Below are 18,875 nucleotides of genomic sequence, written 5' to 3' on the forward strand. Positions count from 1 at the left end.
TTTTTAATATATGAAATATGCCATTTCACATATGTTTAAAAAACACACACACACTTTTTTTGTAACTTATGTACACCCTGGAAACACCTAACACAGTGAAACAAAGTCTTTGCTGCATGTCTTTGCACTGTGATGGGAATATGCAGCACTAACTGAACATATAGAGTATAAACCTTTGACCAACAGGCTTAGTAATATCCAACAGCACTACCCTCTTTTTAGCACTATATATAAATAACATCTATTTATTTATTTATTTATTTTTTCTTTTCTTGGTGTCTTTCAGTGTAATATCTTTTATCCACTATTGGTTGAACAAGTACCGTTATACTTTCTTTTTCAATTAAAAGATTTGAATTATTAAGCAGCAACTGTTAACAAACCTTACATTTCAATAACGTAAGTAAGAAAGAGAGCGGTGTTACGGATTTTCTGTCAGGCACATTAGAGGGCGCCTTAGAATGAAGAGGGTCCCTCAACAACCCGGAAGTCTGGCTTCCACATGTTTTTGTGTATGCTCGCCGGTTGCTAAGCGGTGTTATCACATTGTGTACATTGTAGTCAATACTTGTGGTGTTTTTAGGCTCAAAAACGAAATCTAACGGGATGAAAGTGGTTGCGTTAATAAGGTAATTGCAGCTTGCCGCTTTAACGATCACACAGGTCTGTCACTGATGATTTGTGCTTGCAGAGCAGTAAGCTACAGATGCTGATGTATCTATATGAGTTAATTCAAATCAAGAATATGACACCCATGTAGGTGTAGAATTATTGCCTAAGGGTTTGAAAACGAATGAAAGAGTGGCATAGAGTGGCTGTAACATGCTGTGAGAGTAGTGCACCAGAACTCAACTTGTCTTCCAACCATGGATATTAATTCTGGTGCACCACATTTCCACTTTGCTAAACTTTGCACCCATGATAATGTGTGTGTCAGCTTAGCCTCTGTGTCTGTTTATCATGTTGTGTTCCAGTGGGGGCAAAGACAGCTGCTACAACATGATGCAGTGTGTTGCTGCTGGGCACCGGATCGTAGCTCTGGCCAACCTGCGCCCTGCTCACACAGGTGAGCAAAACGTGCTCCTGGGGTTTACCTGTAAGCCCCAGGAGCTGGCTGGAGCTGGCTTTGCTATATGGGCCAACCAGCTGCACTTCCGTTCCCAATAACTGTACATAAATTAAATATTTGATCATTTCACTTTTGAACTGCATGTTTGTGTGCTGTGTCCTTATATATATTTGATCTGATTTGATGTTTGATGTTTTAACAAATGAAATATTCAAATATTAGTGTTTAAAATAACCAGAGTCATTTATGGAATGCTAAGTAGGCCAAAAATATTTGAATAGTTTCAAAAGTAAGTTAATGATTAAATACATTTAAAACATTTACCCACAATATACTAGGAGAAGTTTACAAGAATTCCCTATTCACACTATACTGTATGCCCATATAATATGTATTTTGTGTCTAATGCCAACACATTAATCTGTATAACTGAAAAAAATGTGAAGAGAAACAACATGTCCAATTGCAGATTAACAGGTTCTATTTATCTAATGCAACGGCAAAGCTCTCTCTAGTACTTAACTAAAATTCTTCTCAATAATACCACTTAAATTTTTTGTTGTAAACTTACTTAAAATTATGTATCTCTAATTAAACTTCTCCCCTGTGTTTTACAGTTATACTTCCTTGTCCTGTATAGCCTACACTACAGCATTATTGTCTAAAATTGATACTTCCTGTATTTTTGAACACTTTAATCCTGAGGAATTAAAATTTACTGAGGAAGAGCTCTTCATGAGGAAGAACAACTTCATGAACTTTTCTTTTAGTGATATTTGCAAATATCACTAACGGGGCTCTGGAAAAGTATTCTCTATTTTTAGTGATTGAAATACTGGAGCGGGTGCTCTGTATGGTTTGGAGTTGCCCAGATCTTGCAGTTGGTTCGCATAGATGCCTGCCCTCCCTAAGTCTGCCGGAGGTCTCTTGAAGTTAAAAAGGAGTTTTTCCTCCACACTCACACTGAGTGCTTTCCCAAAGGAAATCTTTGGTTTCTGTCTGTCTGGTATAATTTAAGATGTTGGCCTAACTATGATAAGTGGCCTGAGTTGTTGGGATTTTTTTCCAGTTTAGTTCATTTCAGTTTTATTTATACGCTAAGCTATAGTGCCATTTCACAACTATCTAAGTCTGCTTCACCTTTTAGGCTAAAATGGAAGAGTTTCTTATAGCTGTAACTGACTTGAACTTTGATTATAAACTATAGAATGTGTCACTCTCTTGCCTATGTGCATGTGTGAGGAGCCACACTTGTATATATGTAGCAACACAGAGCTAAAAATCAGTTGCTTAGTTACTGAATTTTGCGCATTTCTAGTTTTTGCTTTTCACCCTCCAGTCTCATGCATCCCTAGTGCATGTTTTCATAGTTTCTTATTAACACCTGGAAGCGGCCCAGTACAAGCCTGACCGAGTGGCACAGGATTATATTGGCTGCTGAGCAGCTCCTCTGGAGCAGTTAGGGTTTAAGGGCCTTTTTGAAGTGCATATAAGTGGTGTTAATGAGGAAGGTGCAAGTGCTGCTCTTTCACTTCACCAATCCAAATTTACTGTGTCCATCTGGAAATTGCACCTGTGACCTCTGAGGCACCGGGACAAGTTTTTAGGTCACTGCTGCAAAAATGATGAAACTTGAAACTTTCAGTTAAGTTTGTTCAGACTTTTGTTTTAAATTACTTTCATTTAAAAAATTATTTCTTTAACGTGTGGTATCTTGAATATACAATGTATTGTATTAATAAAAACATATAGTCAGATCATTTTTAATATAGTATTCATTAATTGTAGAGCTGTAGAGGTAGATATTTAATGTCAGTTATTTCTCAGGAAATTGCACCATCACTTCTTGTGCATAATCCAGTGAAATCCCTTTTGTCAGACACGATTAAGGCTCTCATCAGGCACAGGTTGTAACTCATTTTCCTTCATGCATTAGATGAATTGGACAGCTACATGTACCAGACGGTGGGCCACCAGGCTATAGAACTGTATGCCGATGCCATGGACTTACCTCTGTATAGACGCACCATCCAGGGATCTAGCCTGGACACTAGTAGAAACTACAGAGAGACAGAGGGAGATGAGGTAGAGGACCTTTATCAGCTGCTGCACCTTGTGAAGGTAGGCATCTGTGCCAGAAGAGTTTATTACCCCGGATGTGCATTTTCAATCCATATCCTCCGGCCAAGAGGCCTGAATACTTTAGGAGCCCATGACATTTTATTTCCACGCACAAAAATATTGTTTCATTTTCTTGATTTATCTGTAGAGTGCAACTTCCAAAGACATTAAGGTAACTGTGTAAAATGCTTACTTGCTTGAAGTAAGATTTCTACTGCTTGACAGTTTTGGTTGTAGTTTAGTGTTTTATAATCTGCTGAGTGTTTTCAGTGGATGACAGGTCTACACTGCAGGCACGCAAACTCTTTTACAGTGGAGTCATATTGTTGTAATACATGATGATTATGTGGCTTGTTATTGTGTTGCTACGATATGAAAGTCCTTTTCCTAAAAAAGGCTTTTTTAATGTTTCCTTTTCATGCCGGGTGCACTAAAGCACTCTATACTGTAATGAGTGCTGACTTTTCAGCTGCATTCTGATAAAAATCCACATAGTGTTGCTTTTGCGCTTCCTTAATTCCCAAAGAGAAATTGAAGTTGAACTGTCTAGTCAGTTCCTAGTTCCTATTGCAAACTGCCGGGGAGACTAAAAAGCCCATATAGTGCTTTTAGCCTGCCTGATTTAGCATATTTTAATTTTTCCTTTGAAAATAAGGTATGTTTTCCTTTTATTTTACTCAGGAATAATAGTGTGGCTGTTGGATCACTTAATCAATTTTTTATGGGCAAAGTTGGAGAGAGGTGCCCTTGAACAATGGCTTCACAGGAAAAATTCCATTCTTTTTTTATCTCACTTGACAGAAGATCAGATGCAAAAATTAATCACCAAATTAATATTTCATCAAATACCACTTTTGACAGGACTCTGAGAAAATATTCATTTGATGGCAAATTATGTATGAGGCCTTGGTGGTCCAACTAGGTACGGGGTGGCTGACTGACAGGTTTGAGATAACTGCATGTGTGTTTAGCACTCTGCTGGCACTGCTTGCCTACCTGACCGCCTGCAGCCATGAGGAGGCTACCTGGACACACGCTTCAACAGGAGCAGAGGTTCTCCCTGCTGTCAGCACAAACACCGTGTGGGATTGATCCTGTGTAACACTTTATCCCCGGTGAAGCCCCACACAACCTCTTATTTTAGCTGGCAGCATCAACATTTAAGCACTTCTTATGGGATGCTGGATGGGACTTTGTTGTTGAAATGGGATTCTGCTTGATGTGGTGTATATGACAGAGGTATGCGTGAATTGTTGTGCAGGTATGTGTGGAGACATGTTCATCTGACTGCTTCAAGGCCCTGCACCGCCTTAGTAGCAGGGGCCAGTCTGCCTGCCTGAAGGCATTTTCACCTTACTTCCTTTGCTGTGTTCGGTAGAAATCTTTTCACATGCAGCTACATGGGCAAGTTCTTGATTTTTCGAGTTTTTGATCTTATTAGTACACCCACATCCACACAGCTCAGTATTTACCACTTTTGTGAGTCAAGTAGTGGACAGCTTTGTGGAATGTGATGCAGTATGTCCACTCTGCCTGTGGTCACGGCTCTAATTGCATAGGGCTGCTAATTTCCCATTTCCAGGGTTTTTTGGTCTGACCTCGCCAGTCAGACAGGCCATAGATCAGGGCAGTTTGACTCCAATGAGGCCCTCCCAGGCTGGGAGACCTCCACTGGTCACCCGGCGCACCCCTCACACTCCTCTGTCATCAGCAGACCTGGACCATAAACAACAGGCTTCCTCTCATCCGTAAAGTTATGGCAACCATAAGAATGCAATCTTTTAATCTCAAATTTCAAGTTACTGCTCTCGAAAGTTAATTTTTCAACGAGTGACTAACTTGTACCACAGTTCCACATTATGTACTGTATTGAAATAGTAAGTTATTTAACTTGAAGTGTATTTTTAAACTTCCCAAACTCTCTCATGTCATCTCAAATATCGTCTTAAAAAGTTGGTTACGTTCCATCAAGTTGAGTAGATATTCCTTAGTTTGTTTCTTTTTTCTTTATTTCTGAAAAAATTAGACAAAAACAAACATATTTTTTTGACCATAAACTTTTTAGTGTTGTTGATTAGTGAAGGAATTGATGGAGGGGGGAGTAAAAAGAAGGGGGAAAAAAACAGCTTTTGATAATGAGCTGTTAAATCACTATTGCTGGAAAAGAACAGTTTTAGCATGAAAAAATGTGTTCTGTTTTGGAAAGTGTGATATTTTGAAAGATTCTTTCTCACAGTTTGAATTAATTAGAAGTTACAAGATTATATTTGGCAAATGACACTTGAGCATAGATGAAAGATTTTTTTTTCCTCAGATCCAAAGTTGATGAGTTTTAAGTGGATTCTCTTCACTTCCTCCTCCTCCCCGTTTTGCAGTGCTAGTGTCTGACTCGTAGCATGAGCCAACAGTGCCATCTATGGATCGTTCCCGTTTGCTGACAAACCAAACATAACCTATACAGACTGGCCTCTAAGAATGTTTGAAGCCATTTGAAAGATTCAAAGGAAGAGATCATATTCTTCAGAACCATTGTTGACAGAGGGGGAAAAAAGCCCGATTGTAATAGAAAAAATGAGCTATCCATTCCCTGGCAGTACTGATAATAGCAGAATGACAATGTGGCCCTATCCTTGGCCCCCTTTGCTCTCATCGCTGGCTGTGTATAGCTGTGCTTCTTTGAAGTGTGTAACCTGATCAACATGCATGCAAGCCCATCCTGCTAGGTGCTGATCTTTGAACCTGCTCTTTGAGGGGGAGAAATAAGTTTTGGTGGAGCACTTTTACGTATATACAGCTAAGAATGCATTTTCACAGAAATGACATCTTTTCATTCTCAACGATGCTTTCAAACTACACTAGAATATAAAGTTTACATAAAGATGTTTTTCTGTAAGCGCAACATTTGTATTTATTGCTAAGAATTAAAATCCAACTCCTTCTGTACAAGTGTGCTTTTTTGTAGATTTCATAGGTAGTGTGTCCATACTTCATTGTGTGGCTGCTCTGCTCCCCTCTGCTGTGATCCGCTCTCATGTGTGATACAGATCAACAGTGTCAGTCACCCCTGGCTGTAAAGCCAGTTCCCCCAAAGGCCTGCAAAACCCCTCATATTAGTCATATCACATCCCTCAATTCCTTTATCCTTCTCTCTGTGCTCTGTGACCTGACACAGTGGCTCTTTATTCCCTGTGACCCAGCTTGTGTGTGTGTGTGTGTGTGTGTGTGTGCGTGCGTGCGTGCTTGTGTGTTCAAGGTCAGGTCAAAACAGGCCTGTGTTACATGATAACAGGTCTATCGCTGTCATCCGTGCACACCTCTGCCTCTCTTTCAGCACTGTAGTCCTTTCACTACAATCCATATGCACTCTATTTGTCACCCTCAGCCACAAACTATTGTGCACAAGTAGATGTTTTGAATTATGAGTAGTTAATTCCATTTTACAACACAAAGATCCTTCAGAAATAGGACAACCTATATGGCACTGAGTTTTGGAAAGGCGTAATTGTAGCTTCAGTCACTTGATATGGTAATAGATACTTTATAAAAAGAAAATGACTCTATTGCAGCAACTCTGCAACCTTTGAGCTGATGAATAAAGACAAAGACATTTAAGCTCATTAGAGTGATGAGGAACAATAGATGATATCTATGCACATGTTCTATTCTGCCAGCTCTAATTAGCAGCGCTGTGACATCTCTGTCATACTGAGACCCTGCTTTGAGAACGATGGAAATGTTACTTTCAAATCCAATTTCCTGTCCTCTAATGCATTCGACTTTTCAGAAACATGTTTTTAATTAATTAATTATTTTTATAAGACAGTTCAGTTAAGATCCAGCTTTCCCCGTTTTCTTTTTTTTTTAACAAGCCAGTATATATATGTGTGTGTGTGTGTGTATTTTTTTTGTTGTTTTTTTTTTTTTTAGATGTCTGAGAAAAGTCCTGGGAAGGCGCACTGAGACCTTTGGCCTTTGTAGATGAAACATTCTGTTCCATTGGTGTGTGTTAGAACACCTTGTTTTTAGTGAGCTAATCTTTCTCCTAAACTTGCACACACTCTCCCCCTATTCCCCGTTTCTCCTGACCATTGTTACATAGACATTCCCCCCTCGTCCTCAGTAACTACTGCCGCGCCATTATCGACATCAGCAGACAAGAGTGGGGCCCTCTGGGATCGCAGAAGCAGCCCGTCCACAAGTCCAAACAATCTGTCTCATTCCTCTTTCCCGCTCCCTCACTCCTTCCTTCTCTCTTCTACATCTCTGTCTCCATTGTGCTGTCGTCGCACTTTCATCCGGACCCTTCAGAAGCCTGGCACTGCCTTGTTGCAAGTTCCCTGATGGAGGTGCATCCTGCTGTGAGGAAAGAAGGGAAAAGGACTGAGACATAACAGAAAGAATGGAGCAGAAAGGAAGAGGAGGGCAGACTGGCTGGTAGACAGGCGGAGGAATCTCTGTATCTTTGTAGTATTGATTAGGCAGCTGAGGTGTTGTGAGACAAGATGTTCAGGAGGAGTGTGAACTATGAAAGGGGGGGGCCCAAAATCAAACACACAGCCCTTCTCTGATTACCGGCATGGTGCCGCATTAGACGTACATTGGGGGCTCAACAGGAAAATGGATTTCTTTAAAAAGCTGCTTAATACATAAATCATGACCTCTGGGGTCACAGCGAGGGTTTAGGAGATCAGATCAATAACAAAGCTAATGCAAGCTTGTTGAAGCTTGTTTGTGGTGCTGAGAGACCTCTAAATGGTGTTACTGGAAGTAGCTCCCAAACAGCTTCGAACCAAAGAATAATCACTTTGGTGACAGTTTTGTTTTCTTACGTTTCAGCAAAGTTTGCAGTTCCTAACTTTAAGATGCAGCACAGCATGTTAAAGTGTAGATTTCAGACAGATTTCAAACAGCTGTCTCTCGGTGTTGCCTCTTTTTGCGATAGCCATTGTTATCTTTTCCTTTGGTCCTGAGATGCTTGTATTTGTGTTGGTCGGCGCAGTGGCAGTGAGGTTGAGATTGCAGACTTGTTTTGCACATGAGGAAGGATAGCATTAGCTCTGAGATAATGGCACTGTGTATTGTTCGCGGGCCGTGTGGAAGTGGTGGGACAGGATCTATTAGATGCAGGCCCATTTCCCACCAACTGACGCTAGCAGTCCCCACAAACATTAGATAAAGAGTCAAGCCTCAAGCCTTTGTAATTTGTTTGTATTTTTCTGCTTAATGTACTTTGCTCAATCTTGTTTAGCGATGATGGAAGCTGATAGCCTTATCTCGACTTGCCGAGGGCACAAACCACTACATTGTTGAACATTGTTCAATGAGAAACGTGCGTGTTTATGGTAGGTTTTTTTTTTTTGGTTTTATTTTGATACTGGATGAATTGTAGATGTATCGGAAGGTTATTGCATTTGAGCTATTGCTTCAATGTTATGCGCTGAAGTAAAGGAATTATACAAAGTGTGTTCATATGATTCCTTGTTTTAGTTTGATTTTCAGTTTTTTATTAAGAAAAAAGTTGTGATAATTTTCTAGTCCTGGCAAACAATTTTTTTTATCTCTTTTTTGTCACTGTGATTGTTTGGCATGCCTTCTTCAAAATGCCTTTGAATGATTTTTGCAAATCAATTTCTACTTCATCATCAGAGACCTGTTGTTACATCTTCAACACTTTCTTCTCTGCTTTAAAAACCTCAAATTTTTAGCTTTGTCTGAAAATATAATCTAAGCTTTACATGCCTTCCTCAGACTCAGTTCAGTTGTTTTTACTCTCCAGATATCATAAAATATGAAGGATCCAACCTTGTAAGAAAAACGCAAGTTGTGGAGGAGATTGGACTTTCAATAAAACCTTTTAAATGCACCAGTATCAACAGTTAGTCAGGCCCAACTCTGTCTGCCTCAGAACTGACAGCTGAGGAATTGTGTCAAGTCTTTCAACTCCCTGCCATTCATCTACTCAGAAATTAAGAGGGCTTTTATGTTTTGTTTTGTGAACCATTCCCCTCAAGAAATATTTGTGGCAGGCCCCATCACCTCCCGCAGCTAAAGTCATAACCAGCCGTAGAAAAACACTGTCTGGAGTCTGGAGAGTGGGTTAAACCAGCATCACAGCAATATTTTTCTCTGGTCTCTCTCTGGGGAGTGTGTGTGCGCGCGTGTGTTTGTGTGTGCGTGTGTGTGTTGGGGGAGCATGACGTCTGTTGGAACTATGTAGGACGGAGGGCAGAAGAGCCAAAATGCCAAGAGCCTGGATTCTGACCTCACCAGAAAAACATTTACATTTTAGGCTGCGTGTGTGTGTGTTTAGGGGAGTGTGTGTCTTCTTGTCTCCGTGGGCCAGTGTCTTCTGTGTGGATACATCGACATCATTACGTATGTATGGATACACCTTATGGACTTCACTCATGATATAAGTGAGAATATCTTATCTGTTTGATATTTAGTTTAGTTCAATTTAATTTTTGCAGGAAATCACAGTGGTTTTATTTAAAAATCCTAAAAAATCATGAACCAACTTAAAGTTAAAGGCTGACAGTTTATTTAGTGTGGTCTACAAAAAATAAAGTATTGCATTTTAAGTACTAATGACTAAACTTGTTTTCTTGAATTGCAAGTATTCATGGTTATACCGTACATCGATAAACAACCTGTCTCACTGGTGCTTCCCGACATTTAGTTTTCCATGTGTGTTGATATGGAAAGCCTCCTTGTCCTTGGCCTGCTGAAACCAGGGCTTTGTGCTTGCTTTGGCGAAGGCCCTCTCCCTCCCTGCCTGATGACTGGCGGGGCCTGTGTTTACGTAACCGTATATATCTTAGAGGAAACTCGTGAAACGTTAATCTCTTTACTTTTTAACCCTGATGAATTTCTACATTTTCCAGCTGTGCGGCATGGCATATTTATGCTCAGGCTCTATTGCTGAAAACAGCTCTGTCATTGTAAATGAATCACTATCCAAGACTAAAGACTGTGCATGTGTGTGTGTGTGTGCGTGTGGGTATGTGTAAACTTCAGGCTAGGAAACTGAAAAAATTCATGCTCAGCCATAAAAAGCAGCATTAGTACCTTTGTGGATAAAAACAGCTTCTTTTTCATTCTTCCCCAGACCCTAATCAGTGCACACTGCGCTGTCACTCATCACATTTCTTTGGCTTTCGACTGATAAGCGTCCTTCACTCATCGTGCTAAATAGACAATGCCTCATGTCATATCCTCTGTTGCCTGGTCACACCTGCACAGTGGCCTCAGCAGAGGATAATACTCTCCCCTCGTCTGCTTCCTCTCCACACTTCTCGTAACTATGACCTGCATCATCTCAGGAACCGTTCAGGGCATTTGGCTTTGCGAACAGCTGGCTTTGTGAGAACTTTGTTTTTCTTATTCCACCACTCTATATGGTTGAAGACTGACACGTGTTGAGTCATCTTGCCAGACCATCCTCAAGCACAAAGGAAGAGCCTGTCTTTCAACAGCTGCTTTAGACGCAGAGCTCCGCCAATTTACCGAAGGGAATGTTTCTGAAAGCCTTTCAGAACAAGATTTTGCCGATGTTTGTTTTACAAAAACATTCGGTAAGCCTGCGTGTCCGTTTTGTTTGTTTTGATGGATCAGACACCATACCTGTTGTTTGAGACTCAGTATGTACTGTATAAGCAGAATATGATTTTGTGAACGTTGGGTGTACCTTAATTTAAACGATCATTAAGAATATCCTGTGCCTTGTGTGCACCATACCGCATCCCATTTCTCCTTTACCAATTCTTGGAGTCACCTTGGAGTTTAACAGTCTCGTTGGAATGACAATGAGGAAGCTGATTTACAACAAATAAGCAGTGTCTCCTCCTACTAAGCTCACACTAAGCTTCCTGTCAGTTTGGCATGTCTACGCTGTCAGGACAGCCCAACACGCCCCAAGACTGTGTCTACATTACATTAAACACAACCGCTTGACCCTAGCGAGCCCCATCTCCTGTATGACATCTACTTGAGCTACTACAACAGGGTCCAACCCCTCCCCATGTTCCTTCCATGCAGGTGAACAAGGGAGAACAATCCCATTACGTTGGAACAGGCCCAGAGCTAATGCAGAGAACATTAAAACCGTGTCGCATCCAGTCACTTACTTGATGGATCCAGGAAGAGAGGGGTGAAGAGAAGACACAGAGAGGGGAAAGGAATGTTGAAGAGAAGGAGGGGTGGGATTGGAGGTCTTGGGGTCAGGCACAGTGACGATGTGACAGTGTGATTGCAGCAATGGAGAGCATGTAATGGCACCTTGGTGCCCTTGAGCAAACTGTCATTCAAACCACTTTAATTAATTTCCCCACTTTGTCGACTTCCCCACCTCCCTGCTATCACAGACAGGAATGCTGCATACACCAGGCAGTAATATTATACAGTGAGCGTGTCAACAGGTTTAGACTTGATAAAAAGCGGATATTTTAAGGAAACGTGTGGCCTGGTGTCAATAATAGTTGAGATCTGCCAGCTCTGGACTCCTGGCTGTCAGAACAGACTCAATCGGGCATTTTGGAAACCTACCATTTTGCAAAATGGAGCTTTGTATTGTTAGGGTGTATAATTAAGACCTCATTGTGACAGCCATTGAGAGCGAGTTAATGAGGGTTCTGATGTATTCCATATGAATCTGAATATTGAATTTTTAATATTTTATGGCTTTCTAATTGCTTTAGTTGCTGCTAATGGCTTTGAATGTTGAATATTACCCTGAATGAATATGTGGAATGGGTTAGTACCTTTAACGCTGAGAGCTGAGATCATAGCTGAATTCTGTAGTTGATTTTTTGTCTTTGAGGCAGATACATATCTTTACTGAAGGCATGTCTGTGACTGTGAATACATTTGAAGCAGTCTTTCACTCTCTTACTAAGATGAATGTATATATAATTACAAAGTATATCACGCACACTACCTTGATATAGAGTTTAATGGCCGTATCGTTTCTTTGTGGAGCATGTCTGCTGGCCTTAATCTTCTCCACAGCTGACATCTTAATAACTCAGCCCTCTCCATCCATTTCCACGGGAGACATCCGGATGTGGGGGAAGGATTAGTTTAATGAATTTGACAATTAGTAACAGAAGTTAATGACTGCATGGGGCTAAGTACCCTGATGGACATGGCTGGGGGGACTAAGGACTTCCACTGCTTTGGGCCATAGATCCTCATTAATAGCTTTTCTGCCTGCCGGAGAGGACAGGGGAAGCCAGGCCAGGCTTTTGTTTAGTCTGCCTCTGACGGAGCTGCTGAGGGGTTGCACTGTTGCACAGCATCATGCGAGAATTAGTCCTGCTCTGGGCATGAGATAACACAGGGCCTCAGGTCCTGGATCAGGTGAGGCTTCCTTTAATGAACAAGGGTCATTAAATGCTGAAAAAAGAAAAGTGACATTGAATCAGGGCAGCGAGGGAGTTCTTTCTTTAGATCTTGTGCCAACAATCACTGAGGAAGAGAAGTGGTTTGTAGGTCACAGGCCTCTTCATGACCTTTGCCTTGATTTATCATTATGTTACCCAGATCCCACCTCTAATATAGTCAAAACATCGTTTAGCCAGATAGCTCTCATAAAGATTTTATTATTATTTATTATTATACTGTGCTTCATGAGCTACCTAGTCGCTTTGTCAAATATTTCCACTATAAACCATTTTGATAAATTTTTCAGCTACTATAAAATCAAAGTTTGGATTTTTTTATGGCGTCATGAATAGACATAGAACAATTCCCATAATATCCGTCAGTTTAGATTTATATGTACATATACCCCCTCTTCACAATAATTTATCCTACCTCCTCCCACAGAGGATGAGAAAATATGTCTAGAATTTATAAAATCACATCCAGAGCAGCATTAGCTGCCCCCTCATTCCTGCCTGTCTCCTGGCGATGGCTATAATAGCGACAAAAACATTACCACATCCAAAAATAATCATTTCCCAAAGCCGTTGCCAAATGGTCTAGTAGTTAGAATCCACTGAAAACAAGGGGATGTGTGAGAATTTTTTTTTTTGTGTTGTCATTAGTGGCGAGTGTGCCTGGTTGTAAGGCTGAATGGAAAAGAAAAGTGAAGCCATTTAATTAGTCAGGTTGAACCTCAGAGGTCCAAGTACCTACAATAGTTTGCTCCTGAGAGAAACGAGATAGAGGGAGACAGAGAGACAGAAATGCGAGACGAAGCTGTTTGTTGTTGCTCTGATGCTCTGATAGTCTGTCAGGTCCTGGCAAGTTTAAAGTCAAGGGACCAAATTGGTGTTGATGTAGCACACTTCTTCAACACTCTCATTTGGATATCTTTTCGTCTTTCTCTGTGTCTCTTCTTATCCCACTCTGTACCTCCTAATTTGCCTCTTTAGGGAGTGACAGTTGCATTTAGGGAAAAGGTTATCATTGCATTAGAATAGAGTGCTGGCCTTGAGGCTTACCTAGAATTACATGGCACTGCCTGCAGCCCCCTTCGTTCTGTGCTGGGCTGAAATGTTATCAGTCTGACTTAATTACTGTCACCGGGCAATGGGATTGACTATAAATGTACATTACAGTGTGGAACAGATTGGCGAGATAAAAAAAGAAAACAATACTGGAGTGCCGAATGCCTTCTTAAGATCGCTTTGTGTTTAACTTTAGGTCAAAGGATTATTTGTGGTATGTGTTTAGCATCACTTTTATTCCTCACATTCTCTGCTAAACACATTCGCAAAGCCACACACACACGGAGCACATCCTTTATCTGATTAGCTGGCACGCCTTTGTGGAGCTGTGTGTGTGTGTTTGCGTGTGTGAGGTACAGTGCGTTTCAGCTCAGCATCAGGCCCCAGGCAGGGCATGGATTTCATTTAGGAAAGTATCAAAGGTTTACACGCTGTTCGCTTTAATCAGCATGTTTATCAGGCAGAGAAAAATTGCAGGAAGGGACCACAGGGAGAAGGAGGGGTGTGTGTCTGTGTGTGTGTTTTTGTGTCTGTGTGTGTGTGTGGTGGTGGTGGTGGGGGGGTTATCTTAAGGACCAGTAGCCAGGGAAATTGATAATGGCTACAAGGTAATTTAGTGGAGACTTGTGCATCCCTCCACTGCTTCTACCCCTGCCTCTTATTCTAATTACAGCCCATGTAATGTTCTAATGAATCTGCAGGTGGGTTTGAGTAGGGGAGGGGCATTGAGGTGGAGACGGAGGTTGTGCCTTTATTTCGTTGTATGTATGCACGTCAGCATGTAGCCCTTGCTTGCGCGTGTGTGTGTGTGTTTGTATTTGTCACTCCAGATCAAGCTTGTTTTTCTGTAAGAAGATTGAATGCATCTCAAGGCTGTGTCAGTATCTCTCGAGTGCATAGTTGTCTCACTGTTTCTGAAATATGAATATGATATGAAAAGCAATTAGATTAGCCCTTAGCAGTATTAAAGATACATGCCACTCACAGACACAAAGTTCTGCTGATACTTCAAGTTGTCACTGTGGTTCCATCTTCCAGCTGTGGGTGTACAGGATGCAGGCTGCAGCCAGACACTCTCATCTCCTGCTTATACTAGACTACTGATAAGGTCCAGCAATTGCCTTTGGTGGTGCTGGTGCCTCCAGTCACACATACGTACACACACACACACACACACACACACACACAAACGTAAGCATAAACATGCAAGTTCACTCACAGAGCCATGTGCGCAAACCTCCAGGGGATATGGGCTGGACCGTAAAGGCCTTGATACGACCAGAGTGTAAACATCCCCACAGGACTGCGGTCCAATGAAAGGAGTGAGCTGTCAGGAATCTGCTTTCTTTGTGTCTTTCAGTCTCTGTGCGTCTGTGTTTACATCTGTGTGTGTGTGTGGTTTTGTTCAGATAACACTTTGGGATACCGTTATAGTTTGAGAAAGGGGTATTTAGCCTCGAGAGACTGGTGACATCAAATTGCTGTTACATTATGCACATCGCGCATGCTTTATAATGGAGAAGTCAAGAAATGTTTGTAGTTAAGTTTCCTCCATCTTTTGCTCCACACAGGAAAAGGAGGACATCGAAGCGGTGTCAGTAGGGGCCATTCTCTCTGATTACCAGAGGGTCCGGGTGGAGAATGTGTAAGTTGACCACGTGCACACTCACGATCCAGAACACACTGTTAGTTCAACGTGCACGTGCACCTCTGAACTTATATGAGACACACTGTTATGTCCACTGAAGAAAAGAGCACATCGTTTGCAGTCTCTACTTCACTGCGCTCCAAAACTGCGAGTTTTGCTTAAACACACACACATACATGCACTGCGTTATATTTATGTCAAGTTATTTAGACTAGCTTTGAAGTGGTTCTGTTTTTATGGAGCAAAATTAAATGAAATGATGGTTGAAACTGATGGTTACCTAATTGCCAAGTGACTTTGATCATTTTAAAAGTGCATTTTCCTTTTGGGGTAGACGCACAGCTTTTACTCGAGAAAGAAAAAAATGTTCCCTCGTGTGAGAGACACCTACAAGTATTACTTTTACTCTTATCTTTCCCCCCTTCTTTTATCCTACTTTTCTTGTTTTTTAATTTACATAAACTGGACATAGCAGAACACAAAGGCTCTCTTCACATTAACAAATCCTGCTATCAGTCAGCTATTGTTTTCCCACACAAATATATAGGTAAGCAGCTCAGGCATTTCTTGAGCAGTAGACGTTTGTCTGCAGACAGTTTGGCTCCAGTTACCTGCTGTGGATATGTGTGTTTCACCTGAGTTTATGTGAAAGACAAGCCACAGCTTAAGATTAAGTTTTTTGGGGGGATTTTTGTGTGTGTATATGTGTGTGTGTGTGTGTGTCTTCTCCTTGAATAAAACCGCTGGCTGTGGTGGCAGGTGGCAGCATGTGCTGTGGGCCCATCAGGGTGGCAGCTTTCCCGTAAATGAAGAGTTGCCCAGCCAAGTGGGCTTTGAAGTTGTTCTAACATTGGCTAATATTCAGTATTAACCAGTTTGCATCCCTTCACCTGTTCCCCAGATGTTTGCGGCTTGGTTTGCAGCCCTTGGCCTACCTGTGGCGGCGAGACCAAGAGTCCTTGCTCTCTGAGATGATATCATCAGACCTTCATGCGATCCTCATTAAAGTTGCTGCTTTCGGTGAGTTTGTGTTTCAGCCCAGTGGTGAATGCTCTCTTTATGTTCTCTCAAGGTGCTATATTGGTTAAGTTATGTTTGGAATGGGCACCGAAGGAAGAATTTGCATAAGTGAACTTTAGGAGAGTAAAAAGAAGGTGTAACCAGAGGGGGAAAAAAGAGAGACAAGCAGAGTAATGCCCTAATCATTAATCTGTAGCTTAGCCGCGGTGTTGAGATTTGTGCCAGCGGCAAAAGTATCGAAGCAGAGAACAATATGAAAAGATAAGACGCACAGAACGAGGAGGGTTGAGGAAAAGTGTGCGGCGGTATTAGGAGGGTGTGTGGAGGAAAGGTTGGCAGTCGAGAAATAATCACAGTTGATTGCCCTGTACATGAATGCAACCTGTCAATAAGCGACACATGTCCCCATTGTATGTGAGAAAATCTGCTGTCTGTGCTTATGCATAGCTCAGAATACATGGTCCGTGAAACGAAGATTAAAATCTGGTACCTCTCATTTACGTTTTTCAACTGCTTCAGCACTGACGGAAGAGGTTAATGTGGTGTCACCTGCTCTCTACATGCCTGTTTTGGAGCCCGAGGACAGGAAGATCAGATTACAGAATAACAGGAGAGACAAAGGGAAAAAAAAGTTTTTCTTTCCCTGGTATATGATGTTAAGATCCCTACCTGTATCTACTTGACAGTGCAGCTGGATCCCCTTTGACGGTGCCGGTGATAAACGATAATTATGGCTACAAATGGTTCTTTTTACTCTCAAACTACTCGTGGCGATAGATCATCATGTAGACACTGTTTACGTGCTGTTAAGTGGTTGTTGTCACCTTTGGTAGCAATCAGTCGAAAAGGGGTCCACGGCTGACTGATGACCCACAGAGCTGCGTGAGGCGTTCATGATATTCTGCATATCTTTCAACACTGCTCAAATAACCTCTTATGGAATGCACTTGTCAAGCCATTCATCATTGGTGCTTTATTTCCTGGAGCCATTTCTCATTTTTAATGGCTTTTATAAAGGACGTATTGGTAATAAATAATATTAACTTGTCAGATGCCCATCAGGGTAGAGATGATGTCAGAATCCATTTTTTTTTCTCACAGTATCATAATTGTGTTTACTACAGACAACATTTTTTTCTTATCTTGATTTGCATTTGTAACTCGATAAAATCTAAGTCTGCATTTATATTAGCTATCAATCAACTTCCTGAAATGACAAGCATGTAACCAAAACACCCTACCTTAAAGACCTCAATCACCCTCTAACCCTGCAGCTTCTGCCAAGCTTTTTACTCTAAACACATCTTAACTCTAAAAGCAAATTCTCAACATTTTCTGGAAGATTATAATTAGAAAGGAAAATCACCTCGGGTGACTATGAGTGTGTATCTTGGCCTCCCACTGTAGGTGTTTGTGTGTATTTAGGGATGTGTGTGTTGGCTACAGGTAAAAAGAAAAGATTTTATCAGCCCTGACTTCTCACCTGTCCCAAGGCAGTGGTAATTAGAAAGGAGAGAATTGAATAGGGGTGCAAGAGCCCAAGGCATTTTAGGCAGCACTCATATAATTGCAGCTTTGGTGGAAGCAGGCCTGTGCAGTGAGGTGTGCTGTTTGGGGGAGATTGGGTGACAGAGGGGCATACCTGGTGGCCTTTGGTGTTTGTGTGTGTGAGAGAGAAAGCAAGAAAAAAGAGATTTGGAGGGATTTAGGTGTGCAAACCCCAGGAGGAGAGGAAAAATACTTTCACAGGGCAAGGGTTAAGTTTGCAGTTGCACAGATAGCTACAACAACTTAGAATATTCTGTAGATGGAAGAAATTGAGTTTTTTTGGGCCTTTTTTCTTTCTTTCTTTCTTTCTCTTTTCTTTCTGTCTTTCTTTAAAGAAGTTTATGTTTCTTAGTAATAAATCCCTGTAATGAAAAGACAGGTGTCCAAATGCAGGATGATCCTCTTAGTGAATTCTCTGGAAGTGTTCCTTTGTGTGCTGACGGTGGTATTAAACCACAAACGTGAAAAAAAAATTCAGTCATTGAAGATCCCAAATTGCAGGCAGGGAAATAAGTTCAACTGGATCTGAGCCTACGAATGTCAGCTAAAGCTTCTAATGAGCAAAAAAGCATTCGTCTGAAAGGTGGAGGCACATTCCCGTTTTTGGTGCTGTGTCTCTACAGCTAACTGTGGATAATTGGAAATCCTAAAAGCTAGTATTAAATATTCATGTAATTAGTTAATCAATTGATTAGTGCATGTGCGTATAAGGGCACAGGTTCAGCAGTTAATTGGTCCTCAGCTCCAGAGATAATTGGCATGTGTGAAATCACGGTCTGCCTGTTGGAAAATCTTTTATCTCTGCATGAACTTTTACCCTTCACACGAACACATCCTTTAAGCTCGGAATTAGGGAACTTATGTCACGTGTTTGCTGTCACTGATCACCTCGTCACTTTATCATAGTTTAATGTATATTTAAAGGACAATTAGTGATCAAAGACCTCAATGGTTTGTATGTTTGATTTGGATATTAGAACTACATTGGCAAAGCATCTAGATATACAGTACCAAACAG

At 41.3% G+C, this 18,875-nt stretch overlaps 1 protein-coding gene across 1 annotated transcript in view; it reads left to right on the forward strand.

Annotated features, from left to right (window-relative positions):
• Window positions 1-496: 496 nt before the first annotated feature.
• dph6 (diphthamine biosynthesis 6) overlaps window positions 497-18,875 on the forward strand; it is a 56,915-nt gene continuing 38,536 nt past the window's right edge. The window contains exons 1-5 of the mRNA XM_063499885.1: window positions 497-629; window positions 975-1,066; window positions 3,006-3,190; window positions 15,213-15,286; window positions 16,191-16,309. Coding sequence (XP_063355955.1) covers window positions 607-629; window positions 975-1,066; window positions 3,006-3,190; window positions 15,213-15,286; window positions 16,191-16,309 — 493 coding nt within the window. The 5' untranslated portion in view covers window positions 497-606. The remainder of the gene's footprint in view (window positions 630-974; window positions 1,067-3,005; window positions 3,191-15,212; window positions 15,287-16,190; window positions 16,310-18,875) is intronic.

The sequence above is a fragment of the Pelmatolapia mariae genome, linkage group LG16_19 (genome assembly GCF_036321145.2).
Source record: "Pelmatolapia mariae isolate MD_Pm_ZW linkage group LG16_19, Pm_UMD_F_2, whole genome shotgun sequence".
Taxonomy (NCBI): Eukaryota; Metazoa; Chordata; class Actinopteri; order Cichliformes; family Cichlidae; genus Pelmatolapia; species Pelmatolapia mariae.